Source organism: Bactrocera dorsalis, chromosome 3 (assembly GCF_023373825.1).
Source record: "Bactrocera dorsalis isolate Fly_Bdor chromosome 3, ASM2337382v1, whole genome shotgun sequence".
Classification (NCBI taxonomy): Eukaryota; Metazoa; Arthropoda; class Insecta; order Diptera; family Tephritidae; genus Bactrocera; species Bactrocera dorsalis.
This window is the reverse complement of record NC_064305.1, coordinates 51,961,637-51,982,432: the sequence shown is the minus strand read 5'-3', so window position 1 is coordinate 51,982,432 and position 20,796 is coordinate 51,961,637. Positions and strand designations below refer to the sequence as shown.

The following is a 20,796-nucleotide window of genomic DNA, read 5'->3' as shown; positions in this document are numbered from 1 at the left end:
AATAAGAAAAAACCTTAAATTCGGCTGCACCGAAGCCTAATACCCGTCACAGGTGCATTATTTTTTATAGCATAAAGGGGTTTAAAAAAGCTTTATCTTGTTAGCTAAAATCTTCATAGCTATGTCCTTCTACCGAAAAACAAAACTCAGAATGTAGGTCGATAATGAAGAAAAGAGGTGAGGGTATCAGCCCACATGTCGGTGGCGGATGAAACTAAAAAACACTTGGCGACAGGCGTAGAAAACAATGCGGACCACCGAAAAAATATAGAGAAATAGGTCTAACCTCTTCCCTTCTGAAGGCATTTGAAAAAATACGAGACGCCTGTATTAGAGACAAGCACTTCACTCGCTAACCGCATAGGGAATATGTTCTGGGCGTCTTTTATGACATAAGTAATATGTTACATCAGTGGAAATGTAACCCTTGCTTCCCTCAACTGGAGTCTACATGCTCTTTCAACGGCTTTGTTCGAGCTAAAGTTAGTGACATACATATTTATAGTTGCTATTTAACCCCCAGCATCAATGATGAAGAATTTAAGAATATTATCGACAGCATTGTAACCGATGCCCGAGGTAGAACAAAATTTGTTATAGCTGGCGATTTTAATGCCTGGGCCATTGAATGGGGATGCAAAAGAACTAAGTGTAGGGGCAAAGCCTTACTAGAAGCTTTTGCTTCCCTGGATCTTGAGCTACTCAACACAAGTAACCAATGCCCGTTCAACAAAGGCGGCCGACAATCAGTGATAGACCTTACTTTCGTAAACTCAAGCCTAGTTCGCAGAGCGCAATGGCAAATTAGCGATCAGTACACTTTCAGCGATCACTATGCCATTATATTTGAGATAAATGCTCCGCAGACACGGCTCCACTTACGGACCCTAACAAGAAGTTCATGGCGACCCAAAACATTCGACCCAGACCTCTTCGAAGAAGCCTTTGGACCCGCTACTCTACCTGATAACTTGCGCTCGGTTAAGCAGGCGACTTCATTGATTATGAGCCGCAATAAGAGTGCATGCGACATATCAATGTCGAAGCTTCCACGGAGCAATTATCGTCCCCCCGTTTACTGGTGCAACGGCTCAATTGCTAAACTGCAAAAAGAATACCAAAAAGTTAGACGCCTATACCAAAGGTCTCGTGGTACCTACGAATACAACTCTCTACAAGCAAGTTTCAAGGCCAAGAGAAAGCTCTTGAAACAGACTATCAAAAAAAGTAAACAGGAATATTTTCTCAAACTCTGTGACGATGCTGAAAACAATGCCTCGGGGATCGCATACAAGACCGTAATGGGGAAACTACGCATTCGAGGTCACATGCCAACTTCCTCTTCAACCATTGACAGAATTGTTTCAGTTCTTTTCCCGACCCGACCCCAACTACCTTGAGAGATCGTGGTGGTGCAACAAAGAGAGGTGTTACCAGAAGTAACGAACGAAGAAGTCATAGAGGCATGCGACCGGCTCGACCCACGTAAAGCCTCAGGACCAGATGGTATCCCAAATATAGCGCTTAAAACAGCGATTTCTAGGAACATAGACCCATTTAGAGCACTTTTCAATTTATGCATGCAGGATGGCTGTTTCCCAACAATCTGGAAAAGGCAACACCTCATATTACTGCCAAAACCCAACAAACCTCTGACAGACCCGTCTCACTACCGACCACTCTGCATGTTGGACTCTGCGGGAAAAATTCTTGAGCGCATCATTTATCAACGCTTAAGTAAGGCCATTGACGACGCCGGCGGCTTAACCCCAAACCAATTTGGATTTAGGAAGGCTAGATCAACAATCGCAGCGGTGACCCTAGTGAAGACACTGGCGGAAAAGGCCATTAGTGGGAAAAGATGGAAAGGTGGCACCATCAAATATTGTATGGTCGCAACCCTCGATGTCAAAAATGCCTTCAATACAGCATCATGGCCAAGTATTCTAAGTGTGTTAAAGAACTTCTCTGTGCCGGCATATCTCTACAACCTGATAGTCAGTTACTTCAACGACAGGACCTTATGCTATAACACAGACCCGGGCTACAAAAAATACAAAATCTCCGGGGGAGTGCCACAGGGATCTGTACTCGGGCCCCTCCTCTGGAATATAATGTATGACGGAGTAATGCGACTCAAAGTACCGGAAAACGTACACATCATTGGGTTCGCAGACGATATCGCGGTTGTGGTTATAGCAAAGCACATACACGATATAGTTACGATTACAAACAGGACAATAACGTTAATAAGCGATTGGCTCGAAATTAACGGGCTGACCCTAGCGGAGAGCAAGACCGAGGCGGTACTCATTACTGGCAGAAAAGTTCGGGAAGTTGCCACGTTCAGCACAAAAGGTGTAAGCATCACTACTCAACCCGCAATTTAGTACTTAGGAATCATTCTTGATGCAAGGATGTCCTTAAAGGAACACGTAGCGTACACATGCGAAAAAGCTACAAAAGTGTGCATAGCCTTGACCCGGTTAATGCTAAATACCCGTGGGCCAAAGCAAAATAGAAGACGACTATTAGCTGGTGTATTAAAGTCAGTCGCACTGTACGGCGTCCAGATATGGGTAAACGCCCTCGAAGTAAAATCTTATCGCCGTGGCCTCTTTTCTATACATGCCACTTGCGTGCTAAGAGTTTGCTCTGCGTTTCGCACAGTCTCGGAAGATGCTGCCCTTATAATCTCGGGCCTACATCCTTTACACCTCTTGGCCAAAGAAATTCAATGTCTTACAAATGACAGGTTACCGAATAACACACTGAAAGAAATTGCAAGGGCTGAGACGGTGAATCACTGGAAAAAACGCTGGCAAGAAAGCGAAAATGGGCGGTGAACTTACCGACTGATCCCCAACGTTGAACCATGGTTAAACAGACCGCACGGTGAGGTAGATTTCCACTTAACTCAAATCCTCACAGGACATGGCTGCTTCAAAGCATATTTGAAACGATTCGGACACGAAAACAACGACACATGCGATTATTGCGGAGGCGATACCGTCGAAAATGTAGGACACACATTTTTCTATTGCCCGAAATATATTCATGAGAGGCAACACTTAAAAAATGCTTTCGGTGTAGACCCAACTCCTGATAACTTGATAAACCAAATGGTCGAATCAGTAGGGAAGTGGAAAGCTGCTTGCGAAGTGGCAGCCAGGGTTATGAAATCCCAACGTGCTAGCGAACAGCGGAGGAGAAGAGAGCGGTTAAATGTAACGAATAACCACGACCCAAACACACTAACATTGACGTGACGGGAAGGGTTGGCGACGAACAGCAACACAACAGGGGGGTTATCAGACCAACAGAGGTGGGGCCAAGTAAATGCAACTTCTAACTGACTGCATTTGGACCATTACGTACATATGCGTGTCACTCAACCATCCTCTCGACGTAATACTTGACGGTGGTACCGGGGGGATCGGTACAGGACGGTAGAAGGTTTAGTTCGGATTCAAGTTCCACACTGACCAGGGGTCCAGGCTTTCGATGCTCCCTCCTCGTAAAAAAAAAAAAAAACTCCAGTGGCGGATCCAGAAAATTTTTTTATTTGAGCTTTTTCAGTTTACACGATTTTTTAAGTATAGATTCTCAAATTTTTGTAGAACAGATTCCCAAAATTACATACATATAATTCGTGTATTTACACAGTTTTCTAGCAACGTACCTACCGTGTAAAACAGATCTTACTATATGTATTATGTATACAAATATAATATGTGTGGCGTACCAACATAACGAGATTCTTAAATTATATTTTCATAATTTCGATCTTTTACATTCTAATTACAATAACTTATAATTTTATTATTATGATCGCTTTACAACACTAATCACTCTATTACACTTGTTTTTGACATTACGCTATTTTTGTATTCGCGCATTGTCATTCATTCGTCCTTACGTTTGCCTCTATATTCGCTCTTTTTGGATAGCAGCTGCCAATCGCTTCGCACGTGAGGATCGCAACATAGGTTAATTTTATAATTCATTGCTTTTAATAAAGATTAGGTTTAAACAACGTGTTTTCAATCCTAAATTGGTGACCCCCGTCGTTTGTGCACCACAATTAAAAGGAAGCCGCTCGTTTGCAAAGGCCTTCGCCGGCGCGCATTGAGAAAAGTCACATAAGCACATTTTTTGGGGTGCTCGTTAGAAGTTGCCGCATCCCGTTAATTACATCGGCTGATCCGATTGCAAGAGCCTGCACGTGGCAGGAACACTCTCACTCGTATTTCTATTCATCCATTCGTGTGCAAGAGCCTACGTTTTGAAGCAACATCTCGTGTATAACCTCGCTTTTGAATCTGTTTAATTCGAAAATTTCCCACATCATGTCTCTGGACGACAGCATGGCAGTTGGCAACAGCGGTGGGGAAGCTACGCTTACTGGGAATTACAGCACTGTACCTCGAATTCCGCTTCCTCAAATGAATGAAGACAGTATTTCACATAGTGTTGGCGAGCCTTCCGCCAAATAAACTTCTGGAGCTAAAGCCAATCATAGAAGCAGCGCCTTCCATTGAAAAATTCAAATACATTAAACAAAAGCTAACTGATCATTTCACCGATAGTCAGCAACGACGCTTGCAAAAAGTTTTAAAAGACATGCCCCTGGGTGACCGAAAACCCAGCGAGCTGTTTAGCGAGATGAAGCGTGTTGCCGGCACCACCCTCAATGACAGTTTGTTGAACGATTTGTGGGTAACGCGTCTCCCACCGTACGTACAAGCAGCGGTAATCGCAGCGAAAGTGCCGCTCGACGAAAAAGCACAAATTGCCGACTCCATCGTGGAATCCATCGGTTGGCAAAACGGTCATGTAGACATTGTATCTGCAAATAACGACATTTCTATCCTGAAAACCGAAATCGCAGAATTAACGCGCTGTGTGAAAAAGAACCTTAACTTTAAGAATGACCGTATTCGTTCAAGGTCACCTTCACGAACTAAAAGAGTACGACATAGCGCACAACGTGATACTTCGGAGAACTTTTGTTGGTACCATCGAAAATTTGCTGACAAAGCTACGAAGTGCCGTGAGCCCTGCAGTTTTGTCAAAAAGCCATCGTCACAATAATGTTGCTCAGCTGCAACGATTTCAGGTTCTGGAAAGCAACCTGAGGTCGCCAACAACCACCGACTTCGTATCTTTGACCCTTCGTCGAATATTAGCTTTCTCATCGATACTGGCGCTGATGTGTCCGTAATACCGTCAAATACGAAGACAGCTAGAGTCAACACCACCGGATTGAAATTGTTTGGCGCGAACGGCTCACCTATTAAAGTATACGGTGAAGTTCTATTAAAATTAAATTTAAAATTACGTCGCGAATTCGTTTGGAATTTTCTGATCGCCGACGTCTCTCATGCCATTATCGGCGCAGATTTTTTGAGTAACTTCGGTATTTTGGTAGATCTCAAGCAGAGATGTTTATGTGATAGCAAGACCGATTTAAAATCAGTTTGCACAATTTATAGAACACTTGGGGTAAGTGTTAAGACGATCAACGCAGACACAAATTTCGCCGATATTCTTCTCGAATTTGTAGAGATCACCAGACCACCTCCAATGGGCACGTCAACCAACTCCGCTGTAGCTCATCGGATTTTAACGAATGGCCAGTCCGTTTTTTCGCGGCCACGACGACTCTCGCCAGAGAAATTAACTGCAGCTCGAGCCGAATTCGACTATCTTCTAAAGTTGGGCATTTGCCGTCCATCCAGCAGTAACTGGTCCAGTCCACTGCACATGGTGCGAAAAGCCGATGGAACATGGAGGCCATGCGGGGATTACCGAGCCCTTAATGCACAGACAATACCGGACCGTTACCCCTTACCGTTTCTGCAGGATTTCGCAAATGTGTTAGCAGGCAATACAATTTTTTCAAAAATTGACCTACAGAAGGCATTTCATCAGGTGCCTGTACACCCCGACGACGTGTGCAAAACTGCTATAACTACGCCATTCGGACTCTATGAGTTCACTAAGATGACTTTCGGCCTTCGAAATGCTGCCCAAACATTCCAACGCATAATAAATGAAGTATTTCGTGGCCTTGACTTTGTTTTTACATACTTAGACGACGTATGTGTAGCTTCAAAGTCGAATGAGGAACATCGAAAACATCTGCGACAGGTGTTTAAAAGATTACGAGAGCATAACCTCACAATTAACGCAGCGAAATCAGAATTTGGTGTTACGAAACTCGAATTTTTGGGGCATTCCATCACCAAGGATGGTATTCGACCATTAGAGAATCGCGTAGAGGCTATTCGGAACTTTGAACGACCAAAAATAGCAAAAGAGCTAAAGCGGTTTCTTGCAATGTTGAACTTTTATCGTAGATTTCTGCCACACGCAATGGAAACTCAAGGGCCCCTTTTTGACATGATAGGAGCAAACACGCGTAATGATTCCACTCCTTTAACGTGGTCCGACGAAGCTACGCGCTATTTTGAGTCCTGCAAGATGCAACTGGTTAATTGTGTTATGCTCGCACACCCCGTTCCCAATGCGGAGTTATCGCTATGGGTGGACGCGTCAAATTTCGCCGCGGGAGCAGTACTTAATCAAGTGGTTAATGGCCACCTCCAACCGCTCGGCTTCTTTTCCCGAAAATTTACAAAGGCAGAGGTGCGATACAGCACGTACGACCGCGAGCTGACAGCATTGTACCTGTCCCTTCGCCATTTTCGCTACATGGTCTTAGGTAGGCAGTGTCATATCTACACCGATCACAAACCTTTAGTTTACGCATTTCAACAACGCCTTGATAAAGCATCGGACCGGCAAGTGAGACAACTTGATTTCATTTCCCAGATTACAACAGATATTCGTCACGTTGATGGTAAAAAGAACGCGCCTGCTGATTTGATGTCACGTATTAATTCAATAAACTTCACGCCCATGGATTACGATCAACTAGCTGAGGACCAAACCACAGATACAGAGCTCCTATCTCTGTTGTCAGGTGATAAGCCTCATTCACTTAAACTAACGAAATTTGCTGTTCCTTCTAGTTCGCGAAGAATTTATTGCGATTCTTCAACCAGCAGGGTGCGTCCATTCATCACGCAGAAGTTTAGATCAAACGCTTTGCATGCTATTCACGATTTAGCTCATCCAGGAACAAGAACTACTGCACGCCTTATGTCTGAGCGCTTCGTATGGCCATCCATCCAACGTGACAGCAGAGAATTCGCACGACATTGCATCCAGTGCCAAAGGTCAAAGGTTGTCCGTCACAACAGAGCAACGCTTCAGCGAATTACAATGCCAACACAGCGCTTTTCGCATCTCCACATTGATATCGTTGGGCCTTTCCCTTTATCCGATGGCAGCCGTTATTGCCTAACGATAATCGATAGGTTTACCAGATGGCCCGATGCCATTCCTATGCCGGATATTACAGCGCCGACAGTAGCAAAAGCCTTAGTGAATGCATGGATTTCCCGATTTGGTATCCCCACAAATATAACGTCCGACTTGGGCAGACAATTTGAAAGCGCTCTGTTTCGAGAACTTCTGAAATTCCTCGGGATTAACCACCTTCGCACGACGCCATACCATCCTCAAGCAAACGGTATGATTGAGAGGTGGCACCGTACTCTAAAATCAGCCATTCTCTGCCACAAACACGAACGGTGGACGACATATTTGCCATTGATCTTGCTGGGACTACGATCAGTTTTTAAGGACGACTTAATGGCTAGCCCCGCCGAACTCGTTTATGGAACAAAACTTAGATTACCTTCGGAATTTTGGGTGAATAGTAAACCAGCAAATAACGAACACGAGATGGTTACCGAACTTCGGCGAGTCATGCAGGACTTAAAACCAGCAGACACTTCGTGGCACTCAACACACAAAGTGTTCGTTCATCCGTCATTGGAATCATGCGAGCAAGTCTTCATTAGAGATGACTCCATTCGACCATCGCTCTCACCGCCGTATAAGGGCCCCTATAAAATTTTACATAGGACACCAAAGTACTACATCATTGAAATAGGAGGCAAGCATATCAAAACCACAATCGATAGGCTCAAGCCCGCCTTTGTGGCTACCTTTCACTTGTCAATCACTCTATTACACTTGTTTTTGACATTACGCTATTTTTGTATTCGCGCATTGTCATTCATTCGTCCTTACGTTTGCCTCTATATTCGCTCTTTTTGGATAGCAGCTGCCAATCGCTTCGCACGTGAGGATCGCAACATAGGTTAATTTTATAATTCATTGCTTTTAATAAAGATTAGGTTTAAACAACGTGTTTTCAATCCTAAACATGTATTGTATGCCTTCAATACCTACAAATAACCTCTTTATGTTCTAATAATGAAAAAATATGGAAAATAATATCTTTAAATAAAAAAGTACTAATACCATCACGCAAATGCTTCCTATTTTATATACTTACATATTTGAAAACATTCAGCAATAACGGATTAATACAGCCGTAATAATTTAAAAATAATTGCAAAATGTGACGTGGTAAGGTTTCCTTGGCCATTGTATTTTATTATATAATACTTGTATGTACATTTTGTAAACAGTAGCTATAGCAACGCTGAAGTTGTTATTACAAAACATGCAAAGCTTACATTAAAAGAGTTCTTCTTCTTCTTCTTTACTGGTGTAGACACCGCTTACGCGATTATAGCCGAGTTAACAACAGCGCTCCAGTCGTTTCTTCTTTTCGCTACGTGGCGCCAATTGGATATTCAAAGCGAGGCCAGGTCCTTCTCCTCCTGGTCCTTCCAACGGAGTGGAGGTCTTCCTCTTCCTCTGCTTCCCGCGGCGGGTACTGCGTCGAATACTTTCAGAGCTGGAGTGTTTTCATCCATCCGGACAACATGATCTAGTCAGCGTAGCCGCTGTCTTTTAATTCGCTGAACTATGTCAAATTCGTCGTATAACTCATACAGCTCATCGTTCCATCGAATGCGATATTCGCCGTGGCCAACGCGTAAAGGATCATAAATATTTCGCAGAACTTTTGCTCGAAAACGCGTAAGCCTCTACACCATATAACAGGACGGGAATTATGAGTGACTTATAGAGTTTGGTTTGTTCAATTGCCTACTCAGTCCGAAGTAGCACCTGTTGGCAAGAGTTATCCTGCGTTGGATTTCCAAGCTGACATTGTTGATGGTGTTTCCGCTGGTTCCAAGATAGACGATAGACGAAATTATCTACGACTTTAAAGTTATGATTGTCAACAGTGACGTGAGAGCCAAGTCGCGAATGCGACGACTGTTTCTTTGATGACAGGAGATATTTCGTATTGCCCTCGTTCACTCCCAGACCCATTTGCTTTGCTTCCTTATCCAGTCTGGAGAAAGCAGAACTAAAGGCGCGGGTGTTGAGGCCGATGATATCAATATCATCGGCATACGCCAGCAGCTGTATACTCTTATAAAAGATTGTACCTGCTCGATTAAGTTCTTCAGCTCGAATTATATTACTCATCCGAGGCTTGTTGTTTCTTTTCATTGGGTGCGTTTTTTACGTGGCGAGTCCCAAACCCAACACACAACACTGCGGAGGGGATGTTTCGCCTTCTCACTTTAGCTCGCCTTCAAACGGATGTTCTTAGGCTACCCAGAGGATACATGGTCAAAGACCGGAAGTCGTGAGCTGCTTGAGGGATATGTGAAAGAATCGTTTTTGCCCACTGTCAAGTAAATGGCAATCAAAGAACTTTCCTCACTCGCGTGAACTTCTACACATAACTCCATCCTCCATTAAAAGAATTCAACTTAGTATACCAGTAAATAAAAAATAAAGTTAAAGCAAACAAAATCAGGACCTCACTTAATCTTCTGGGCATGGATTTTGTTAATTTTTTGTAAATTCTGGAGAGATTTTGCTCCATTCTTCGATCAAGGCCTTTTCAGGTTGACCCTCCTTAAAATGCTTCTCAATAGCCTTCTACGGGCTCGTTTCGTAAAAATTAAGCACTTTTCGCTGTTGACGAAACTGTAATTAAGCAAATGAGACACGTCGCAAGAATTTAGCGTGTGTGCGCTAATGAAATGAACAATTTCCTACGAGTATGGTACCTATAATCGCTTCGAATGTTAATAAAAGTGGATTGTACTTACATACTATGTATGTATGTATGCATGTATGTATGTATGTCGGCAATTAGTCTACTGCGCATGTTCCGAGTGTTCAATTTTATTGTGTAGGAAAGAATTTTTCAACAAGCGCAGCCGAGACGCACACGCGCAATTAACATTAACTCAAATATTATCATTCAATTGATGCTTTGTACATATGTATGTATATATGAGCTACATGCTACAACAAATATGCATAAAATTACGTACATACATATGTATATATCGTACATACAAAACATATCCGTCATTTCATCGGGCATTTGAATTATTCTCATTTGTTTTGATTCGGCTGGTGATAATTTCAAAGTGGTAATGACTTCGAGTCGCCCGCATTAGAACTTCACAGATAAACGTAACATAAACGTTCAGCTAATTAGAAACGATACTTATTTTACAATCAATGATCTTATTCCACTAAAACACGTATGTTTATAAAATAAACAAAAAAATGATTAGAATTCCTTGATTTAATATTCTTTTTTTTACAAAACAAGTGAAGTCAACGATTTAGATACGGCAACAAATTCCATATTAGGTCTAAAATTCGAACTTTTCTATTGCTTTATACGCGAAAACATATTATTTAGTACATAAATGTATTTTATTGCACAATGAGACGAAAGTTAAATGTTCTTTAAAAGAGATCGGATTGCCTCAAAAGTTTTTACTTCTTCTTGACAACGGACTATCCGCAAATATTTTGAAAAACCAAAAGAAGTAGAAGCTAAAAGTTTGGAAAAAGAAGCTGCAAATATTCTCGAAGGTAAAAAAAAACTCATGATCAAATTAAATAAATAATTGGATTGAAGACAACTACTTAGTTTATCCGTAGACGTAACAATTTTTAGCAAATCAATAACATGGGCAACTGCTAAAAGAGTTGGAAGAAGACAAATGAATGTGTTGTAGTCATTACGCGAAAAGGCCGTATTGAATTTGGTCGAAATTAAAAAACAGCCAATATCTTAAATACACATGTTCCTTCTATTTTTTATGAAAATAAAAAGTACAAATGTTTCAATAAACTGTCATGAATCAAGAAAATCATTTGCAACAGTTTTCAAATTATGGTTATGCTTGAGGGATCAAAACCAAAATTGAATAACTGCGAGTAACAAAAGCGAGGCAAAACTTTTGAGATAAAGAAATAACAGTAAACTGCAGATTTTTCAGATTATATTCTTAGCTCTTACCGACTTCTAATTATCTGCCAAACAGCTGTACGTGCACACAAATGTACGTACAAATGTGTTGAACTAGGAAGTAAATAATTAAGGAATATACAAAGCTTAGATATTCATGCATTCAAGCCTTCCTTCTTCGGTTGATCGTCTTACGTAAGAGTATAATGTGCAAACATTTGCGTATTGACTTACAAGTATCGTTAGTTATTTTTTCTTGCTCTCTTATACATACATATGTATGTATTCTTTGTTTTTATTCTTTGTTTTTGTATATTCTCATATTGTCTCTTGACGCTGGTGGGTTCAGAACGTAAGGGCGCACCTTAATCCATTTATTGGCCTTCAAAGGCAACCTTGAAATCATTAAACGGATTATGGTACCCAGTTATTATAAATTTTTACCAGACTACTAAAGAGAGAAGAGTGAAATGATTGAATTTGGGGTAGGTAACAGCAGGAGTAGGATAGGGACATCTCCGAGACGAAAGAAAAAGGAACTTTAGCCAAATAAAAGAGAGCTAGTTTACTAATACGAAACTTGCTCTTCTGGACACACTTGCTCTTCAGGAAGCACGACAGATAGGTACACGCAAGCTCGCGGCACACGATCTGGGGTAGATCGGATATAAATAAGAGAGAAGAGTCGATTTTCGTATTCATTGTAGAAGAAGATCTGTTTGTATGTATTAGGAGAAACACCCCAACTTTTGTCACGAGAGTGAAGGAGGAGGTCCTCGACCTTAACGAGGCCTCGAATTCGGTTGCCCCCACAACAATAAACCACTCACTCATAGGTACATAGCGTTCAGTCTGGACGAACCGTTCATCTGGAAACTCAATCTATACGAAACGCTTTGGTTTCGACACACAGATCAATCTGCATTTAAGGGATCGTCTCAGTGTGACCCTCCGAAAAATCACTGATTTTCGCGATTTTTTTTAGTGTTGAAATGTAATCGGTCCGGTTTTTTTAATGAATACATTCATGACGAATACAAAGTGATTTTTTTATGTTTATAATGAGTGTATAATAGTTAAATAAATTGTTGAAATGAGAAGCCAAAATCCAACGGAGCTTACACATTTAAACATCCGGGTGAAATAGCGAAAATATAGTATTTAATTAAAGTAAAAGTTAAAGTATTTAATTAAATAGATATGATATGTTTAAGGTGCCATGTAGGGAATTTATATCCAAAAACAGGAGTTGTTATCTGACTTCACAAAAATCAGTGTGATCCTCCCCCATCTTGAGGGATCAACCAACTAACCAAACCCGGTCTAATATGAACTCATTAAGTCTCAGTCTACTTTCTTCCATATCTATGTGTCTAAACAAATAATTTCCGCCTCTATTGAGTGTGAGTATAAAGTCTACCGAATGCTCGAAAGTACCATATCCTACTTCACAGATATTTCATCTAATTTAAAATCACCCGCGCTAACACAACCAATTGAATTTAGAGTTATTGTTTCGAAATATATCAAGGGGAATTGTAGGCACATATTTGCGATAATGGAGGTTAAGGTGAATCGATTTCATTCATTATTTTTCATACACCATGTTATACTAATTGAAACAAACTCTCAAAATATTATGGATACATATATACATACATATATACTAGCAACCGATATTCATTTTAATTCTAGTATACTTGCCCAATTTTATATTTTTACTTTACTTATAGGAAACTCGAGACAAAGTCGACAGCATACACCGGTTGATGCCATTAAAGTTACAAATCTCTGTAAAACGGTCGAAGAAATTTAGTCTGAGTCGGTTCCTGAAATTTGATTGCGGATGCAATAAAATCGCTCTAAGAGCAAATATCCTCATGACAGCATTTAAAATAGGAGTAATGAAGACACTCCATCACAGAAGCCCATTATGACCAATAAGGAAATTTTCTGTAACAAAAATGTCCCCTATACAATAGAATAATAATTCGTTATCAGAAATCACCATTATTAGTAAATAAAAGTTTTAGACGTTGCATTCCACGGTTTTTTATGAATTCTATTTTGCTGTTTTGTATGCAAATCCATAATAGGTTTACTAATAATTATTCAGGGCACACGATAACTTATTTTCCATTATACAGCAGATTTAACGATTATTAAAAGTTGCATGATAAATTGCAATTGGAAATGTAACTATGAACACATTGAATTCAAAACAAGAACCTATTCTGTGTCGCCCACAATCGTAAAAGTTTTGAAATATTTGTAAATCAGTATAAGTATATCAGTAACATTAACCCTGACTAGTCCCCATCACCGATGAAGTTCAATAAATAGCGTTCATTTATGAGGATGGGCGTATACCATGTGAATAATGCGCTACAAAATAATATTTCAAGTTGCGAAAGAAACTTCTACTCGCCTTTAATACTGAAGATTACTATTTGAACTTACTGCAGCGGAATTTTCTTCTGGTAAAGCCATTATTATTTCAACAAGTATTTTGCTCATCATTGCTTATGCATAGTAATGGCCCAACCCAGTATGAGCGATTAACATAGTACTCGACTACGACTTGATTTCACAAGCCACATTGCGTTCTTACGTAATTATCTGTTTTGTTAAGTATCTAGAATATTAGTTTTTCGCGTTGCGCTGAAAACTCGACTATAAAACGGTATGAACTAATCCACTTTTAGGTAAGACCCTCTTAAACCGCCTGGATGTATTGACACGCAAACGAAGAAGCATTAGACCTGTCAAAATACTACACCCTATACAATAATAGCATGCCTCTTGATGTCTCGAATCGAGCACAGTGTAGTCAGTTTCCACTAGATTGCTATACCAGAAACCACGCTTTTAGTAATCTGTTACATGCGGATTTTTTTCTGGCAAGGACTATCAACTCCGCAGAATTCTTCTGCTACAATAGCAACAACATTACATCGGCTCTGTACCTTGGCGATATTCTCGGTCACACCTAAGTCACACCTAAAATCTTAGGATTATTGACAGTCGGAAGCTTGGCGCCATCGACTGCAATATTAAGCTCAAGTCTATACTCCTTCACAACATTGTGTGATTGACAGTGTCAAAAGCTTTTGATTCACTCTGTGAATGGCGTTGTTCTAGATACTGTAAGGTTAATTCTCTACTTGTACACAATATGACTTGCCTTCAACGCGACTATAAATAATTCTTCACATGCCCTGTGAAACAAACTTATTTAACACCCTTCTCTCTTTGGCCTGAAACACCACGTGACTTCTGTGGCTCCCGTTAGATACCTTTTATGACAATCAATTTCCGACGAATGTCGAATGCCTTGTCTGCATTTCATTGAGCACCGTATTTTCGAAAGATAAACCTATAATATTCATATGTTAGAGGACTTTGCTATGTAGCTCGAGAGGCTTCTGGACCACCACATCTCCCAGTCAAATTATGTATTGGAAAAGCTAATTTATACAAAATCGAGATTTTCTATTCTCTCTAAGACTTATACTGGACTTAAAATTTAGACAACTAACCCTATCCACTACAGAATGCACACTTTCAATATTATTTTAAAAAAGGTGGTATTTATTGAATCAAATTTTATAATTGATTTTCATTACAAATACAACATATGGTGTATTCTAAAGTTAAATTTTTATTTAGCTATTGCACACAATTACGCTAAGAGTTAAAAAAGAAAATCTAAGAGGGCAAATATGATGCAAGCAATACATTACAACAAACTTAAAGAACGGCACAGACCGAATTGCAGATTTCATTATCAACAGATTTCGAATGTCTTATACTTATATATAATACAAAAAAAAAAAACTAAACCTACAAATATGTTTGTTAATGTATTTTGAACAAATCAGTTAAGTATATTTACATCAATATATATGTACTAAAATAATGAAATTGCAAATTGTTAATGAAAGCATGTACGCACAGGTGTACACACATTTTTTAAATGCTGAAAACGTATGCATTTTGAGCAAAGTATATACTGACACTTAAATATTAAATATTTACGATCATTAAACTTTCAGTTAGTTTTAATATTTGACAAAAATGTATACTTATAATATAACTAAAAAATTAATTTTGATTTCTTGTTGAGAAAATCGTTGAGTTTGTCTCAGCTTTCTCAACAATACTTTCAATGCTTTCATTGCTGCCTAGCCTTACAAGTGTAGGCTTCTTTTTCATAGCCGCCGCAGCAGCAGCCGATCGGGGCCCCATCATGTAATATGTTTTCGGTGGCGACTTTTGCTTGGGCATCTCCGGCATTGTTCCTTTGGGCTTTCGCTGTTCCTCCCTTGAGCGAGTCTCATTATTTACCATGTCATTTGGATTGGGAGTTGGATTATAATTGCTATTTCCAAATTTTTGTGGCCGAAGTTTCTCCGGTATCATAAATGATTTCAGCTCCAACTCGGTCGTGTTAACTACTTCACAATCGATTTGCATTAACATTATATCGCCATTAACTGATGGGTCACCTGCAGGCAGCATTAGTGACATTTTCGGACGTGCACTCTTGTTATAAGCTGAAGCCGGCAACAATATATGATCCATGTTAAATGATAGGACATAGAATGTGTCGTCTTGCCTTTTTATGCCTTTAAACAGACGTAGGTATTCCTCACTAATTTTGGGCTTAAAAATATCCAAAGAGTTCTTGTCATTTTCAGAGTTGTCATCAATTTCGTTTGCCTGTGGTGTCTCCAATTTGGGTTGTTTGCTCCGAACCAATGGTGGTGTCATAATAAATTTGCGTTTCATATTAATTGTCGCAACATCCTCTTGGAGAGGTAGTTGTAAGGGTTTCCTATCATAATAATCCGGCGAAAACTTCCTAAAGCTTAAAGAGTTGTCCAAATATCCATTGCCATTTTCCTTATACAAACTCAAGTTCAAGTAGTCGTTAACGTCAATCCATTTGTGCAGATTACTATGCAAACGATGATTTTCGGTATAGTTTGAAACGTTTGCACACTTTTTTGACGCGGATGTCATTGGTAACTCTTTAATTGTTCTATTGACATTCTGCTCGCTTGACAGAGCTCCCAGAGAGCGATTAACTGGATGAAGGAAATGAAGTGGAGGGACATCCATTTCCGTTTCCCTTTTTGAGTTATTTAACTTTTGTTTAAATTCATTTTCCGTTTCAGCCCATAGCAGGCGTCGGCCAGTAGCTGGCTCTTCCGGATTAGTTGCATCCGACTCAATTGAATTCTCAATGTGGTTTTTATTCATATAATTCTGAAAATTACCCATATTTAAGGATACCATAAAGGCCAGAGCGAAGAGAATCGCTATGTTCTTCTTAATATTAGTTGCAGTCATTCGCTGCTTTAAACTTTTTCCACTTAGTTTCGGTGCAATTTTCACATGTTGATCGCTAACTTTTGCATTGATATCCAAAGTATTTAAAACGAATTCACTTATGTTGCTGTTTTTGCACTGGCAAGATTGTGCCAAAGCGACCAATTGGGAACGCAATGATGAATTTTCCTTAGAAAATTAATCAAATATGTAAAAAATTAAAAATATTAATAAGAACAAGCGAGATAAAAAAAATATTCAAATCGAAAACGATAAATATGAATGTTTGTATGGGTACAACATTTTGATGAAAACTTTACTTTTATACTAGTTAAGGTTTCCATAAATCACATTAGAACATAACTCACAATATTATCAGTTAAGAAGTTTAGATTTCTAAATGTTTGTAAGATATTAGTGCTTACCCCTTGCAGTGTACAGTTTTCCTTTTCTAAGTCGCTGATACGTGACTCTAAGGAAACTACGTATTCCTTTTTCTTTTTGCGAGACAAAGAAGCAGATTCTCTGTTTTTGATCATGCGCTGCTGCTTCTTCCACATTTTCTCGTCAATGAGACCTTTATAAACACTTAAACTGGTAGGACCGGTGCTTGTAGAAGAAGACTTTGAAGTTCCGTTGGTATTCGCCCCTAAGTTGGTAATTTTTGACGATGGTTGCTTAATAAACACTGGTCCACTGTTGGTTTTAACAATTTTAGGTACGAAATTAGAATGCAAGCCTAATGCACCGTTGCCGGAAGAGACTATTTTGTTGGCTGTAATAACTTTTCCACTAGCGGTTTTCAATATTATTTTAGGTGAATTTGTGACAACACCCTTAACATTTTTACCATTTATTTGGGTTAATGCTTTATAGTCATTTAATGTTAAGAATACAGTTTTGGGTTTTGCATTTATGGGAGGAACAACTTTTGTTGCATTTGATGAGGGTGTAATGGGTGTTTTAACAGCGTTGTTAGAGTTATCAACGTATCTTTTTGGGGCCAATTTCGGTTCGATTTTTGGTTGAACCGACTCTTTGTTTTGACTGGTTACTTGTGTTATAGGTTTTATTGGCACGGTCTTAACAGGGAGCAACGTTCCCGATAGCACATTAATAGGTGCAACTGGCTGCAGTGGCTGAATTGTTTGGAGGGTAGCTGAATTTGTGGTAGTTGTATTCAACGGAACCAGTGGTACCATTAATGGTAATGAAACGCCTACATTGTTTGTATTCATCGCTGGTAAAATAATAGTTTGTTTGTGATCTACTGGAGGCGATACCATTGTTAGAGGTGTAAAGCAGTTCTCTTTTTTTATTTCTAAAGCAGGAGTGTGGGTATTCTCATCACATATTTCCTCCTTCATGCCATTCAATCCATCTAAGGGGCGGTTAACATGCGTATAAGTTTTAGCTTGTGAAGCTATTGATGAAACATCGCTCTGTACTCCACTCGTCGAACTACCACCAGAACTACTACAGCTTTCCGTAGGCGAGGGCGTATTACGTTGTCTCAATTCATTTTCGTTAAAGAAATTCACCTTTACGTCATCGTTTTTTAGAAGGTTGATGAAATCATCTGGATTAAAGCTGTCTTCATCCATTGATGAAATGGACGAAGTGCGCTGTGACTTGTAGGTGGAGTTAAATATTTCAGGGCTGTGTAATTCGTTGGAGGAAAGTGGCAAAGCAAAATTAAATTCATTATTCGTCGATACAGCTTGCGATGAAGAGTTATGAATGTCCACAGCGAAGGGTAATTCGAAATCATGCACGTTATGTGTGTTAAGATTATTCAAGTCAATGGATGAATCTAGATGTGAATCAGTAGAACGTAGAATTTCTTCAATGTCATCAAATGTATAGTTATCTGTTGACGGCATCAATCTGTCGAAATTGCCTAAAAGGAATATTCAATAAATACTATAAGGTAGTCTAACAAAAAAAGCGTTTCAGATAAATTTTTTTCTAATTTTTTTAACAGCATGCTTTTTATGCTATCTTATCAGTAAAATATTTTGTAAGTCTTTTACCCCACACTTGGAAGCGTGTAACTATAGTAAGTTATTAATAATACGCATATCAGTATAATGAAATTTCAGAATAAATAAATGTAGATTTATGACAAAGTGATAGTTTAAATGTGATCATTGAAAATATATACATACAAATGTACATATATTACTACATGAGCGAGTTTCTAGAAATGTAACTGAAGTAGTAAACTTCACAATATTTATATTTTTTATAGATAACTTTAAATAAATAGATCCACAATTTGTCATTTCACATAGCCATGCAAATATTTGTCACATACAAAACGAAAGGATGAATCAAACACGGCTTTTGCACCCGCAGCGGTAATATGTATAACCCACCATAGAAACTATCGTCGTCGCACGTTTCCATGTCCATTTTTGCAATCAGTACATTTAGCTCCTATTTACTTATTTACAAAATAAATGGTGTTATACGCATTTTAAAGCAATGAATTAATTTTTTGTTAAATTATTATCCAAATTCCCATTCACAATTTGATCCAATTTATCTTTGTTTCAATCAGAGAATTTGACGTTCTCTTCTTCAATTGCATACGAAAGCAAAAACACAAGGAACATACTAAACGGCAAAAAACAAAGTTGCAACTATTCGTATGCACACTGCATTACCGTCACATCCCCACGTTGATACAGATATCATTACGATTATTACGACTAATATAATGCAATCGCCGCAACGAAAATTTACGAATGTTTTGAGAGTGTGAAATAAATTTTACAGTTTTTAAATGTTAACAATATTGTTACGAATTTACTCTTGCTAGTTTACTTTGTTAGGTTCGTATCTCTGGATTGACAAATAAAATCAACACTGTTTAATTTAATTCAACAACTCTTTATTTCACAACTCGTCTACACTATAGCAGTTTACTCTTAGCACTGATTGATTACGTTGGCGCTGCCACGGCTTATATAGCCACGCACTTCTCGCTGATGCCGACGTGTCCTTCTAGAATATCGCGTCTGGAAATTACCAGAACATACGGCTATAGCCACGCACTTCTCGCTGATGCCGACGTGTCCTTCTAGAATATCGCGTCTGGAAATTACCAGAACATACGGCTATACGGCGCCAGACGCAAGCAGACAGTCGCGGCGCCAGACTCAGCAATTGTTTAACTAGACAAGCAGACAGTGCGGCGCCAGATGTCTACAACAAGACAAATGCTATTCCATATACCTACAGCTATTGTTCATAATCAGGGATGCATATAGCAATACAAATAAAACTTAATACTACTTTTAGTAACAATATGATCTTCCTTAGTGCCATCTTGTAAATAATATTTATTACACATTTACACAGTTAGAATAGGAATGTTCCAATTGTGGGAAGGTTTTACAAAATTTTCTTTATTATATGTCGAAACTCAATATCAATATATAAAGAATGCTAACTGATTGCGTTCGCATTGATTTTACAATATTTATTTATTATTACTCATGCAGAAGGCATATCCATGACTAGGTTTGATCACAAATCAAACATATAATTTAAAGTTAAGAAACAACAGGAAAACAGCTATGGTTATCATTGAAGAACCAATATAGTTGATAGATAAGTAGAAGAACTTGAAATGATAACCAGTTAAACGTTAGAGAAAATACCAGGTGTTCCGGAAATATCTAGTTGAAATCTAACTTTCGTATTCTCTCGGTATTTTTATAACATAAAAAAAAGAAGTAATGACTGTTAATGACAATGATAACTATTTGACTGCTATTTTTTTTAACACATAGTTTATACCTCACACGTCTATCATTAATGTAGTTTACATAATGGAAAATTAATTAATTTTTGTCTTAATTATCTGGTTTTGGATGGAATAATTTAGTTTCTAAATCAATAAAATAAATCGAACGGTTGTCTGCTATAATAATACCACACTCAGACGAGCTTTTCCAGTATGATGAGGACAAAGTACGCATAGACGTTAAAAAGAATTACCAAAATTGATTTCTTAAGCTATAAATATTATATATGAACCAAATATAACTATGATATTTCTGTGTTTTACAAAAATGTAACTAACATAAATAAATTCTACAAATGTACACGAGTAAATCTATATAATTTTTGATTTTAATATAATGAAGATATTTCTGTTTTGCAAAATC

At 38.8% G+C, this 20,796-nt stretch overlaps 1 protein-coding gene across 1 annotated transcript; it reads right to left on the bottom strand.

Annotated features, from left to right (window-relative positions):
• Positions 1–14,852: 14,852 nt before the first annotated feature.
• Positions 14,853–19,219, bottom strand: LOC105225350 (cyclic AMP-dependent transcription factor ATF-6 alpha). Its single transcript, XM_011203756.4, has 3 exons — positions 18,997–19,219; positions 17,044–18,518; positions 14,853–16,807 (listed from the first exon to the last, which is right to left on the bottom strand). The coding sequence occupies exons 1-3, from the start codon at positions 19,031–19,033 to the stop codon at positions 15,389–15,391; spliced, it is 2,931 nt and encodes a 976-aa protein (XP_011202058.2). The 5' UTR covers positions 19,034–19,219; the 3' UTR covers positions 14,853–15,388.
• Between the last annotated feature and the right edge of the window lie 1,577 nt (positions 19,220–20,796).

Excerpts from the sequence above, each read along its gene's own strand:
- LOC105225350 (XM_011203756.4), bottom strand. The coding sequence starts at position 19,033 with ATGGACATGGAAACGTGCGACGACGATAGTTTCTATG. Across the intron at positions 18,519-18,996 it reads CGACGACGATAGTTTCTATG|GCAATTTCGACAGATTGATG; the intron begins GTGGGTTATACA and ends TATTCCTTTTAG. Across the intron at positions 16,808-17,043 it reads AAAACTGTACACTGCAAGGG|GAAAATTCATCATTGCGTTC; the intron begins GTAAGCACTAAT and ends TAATTTTCTAAG.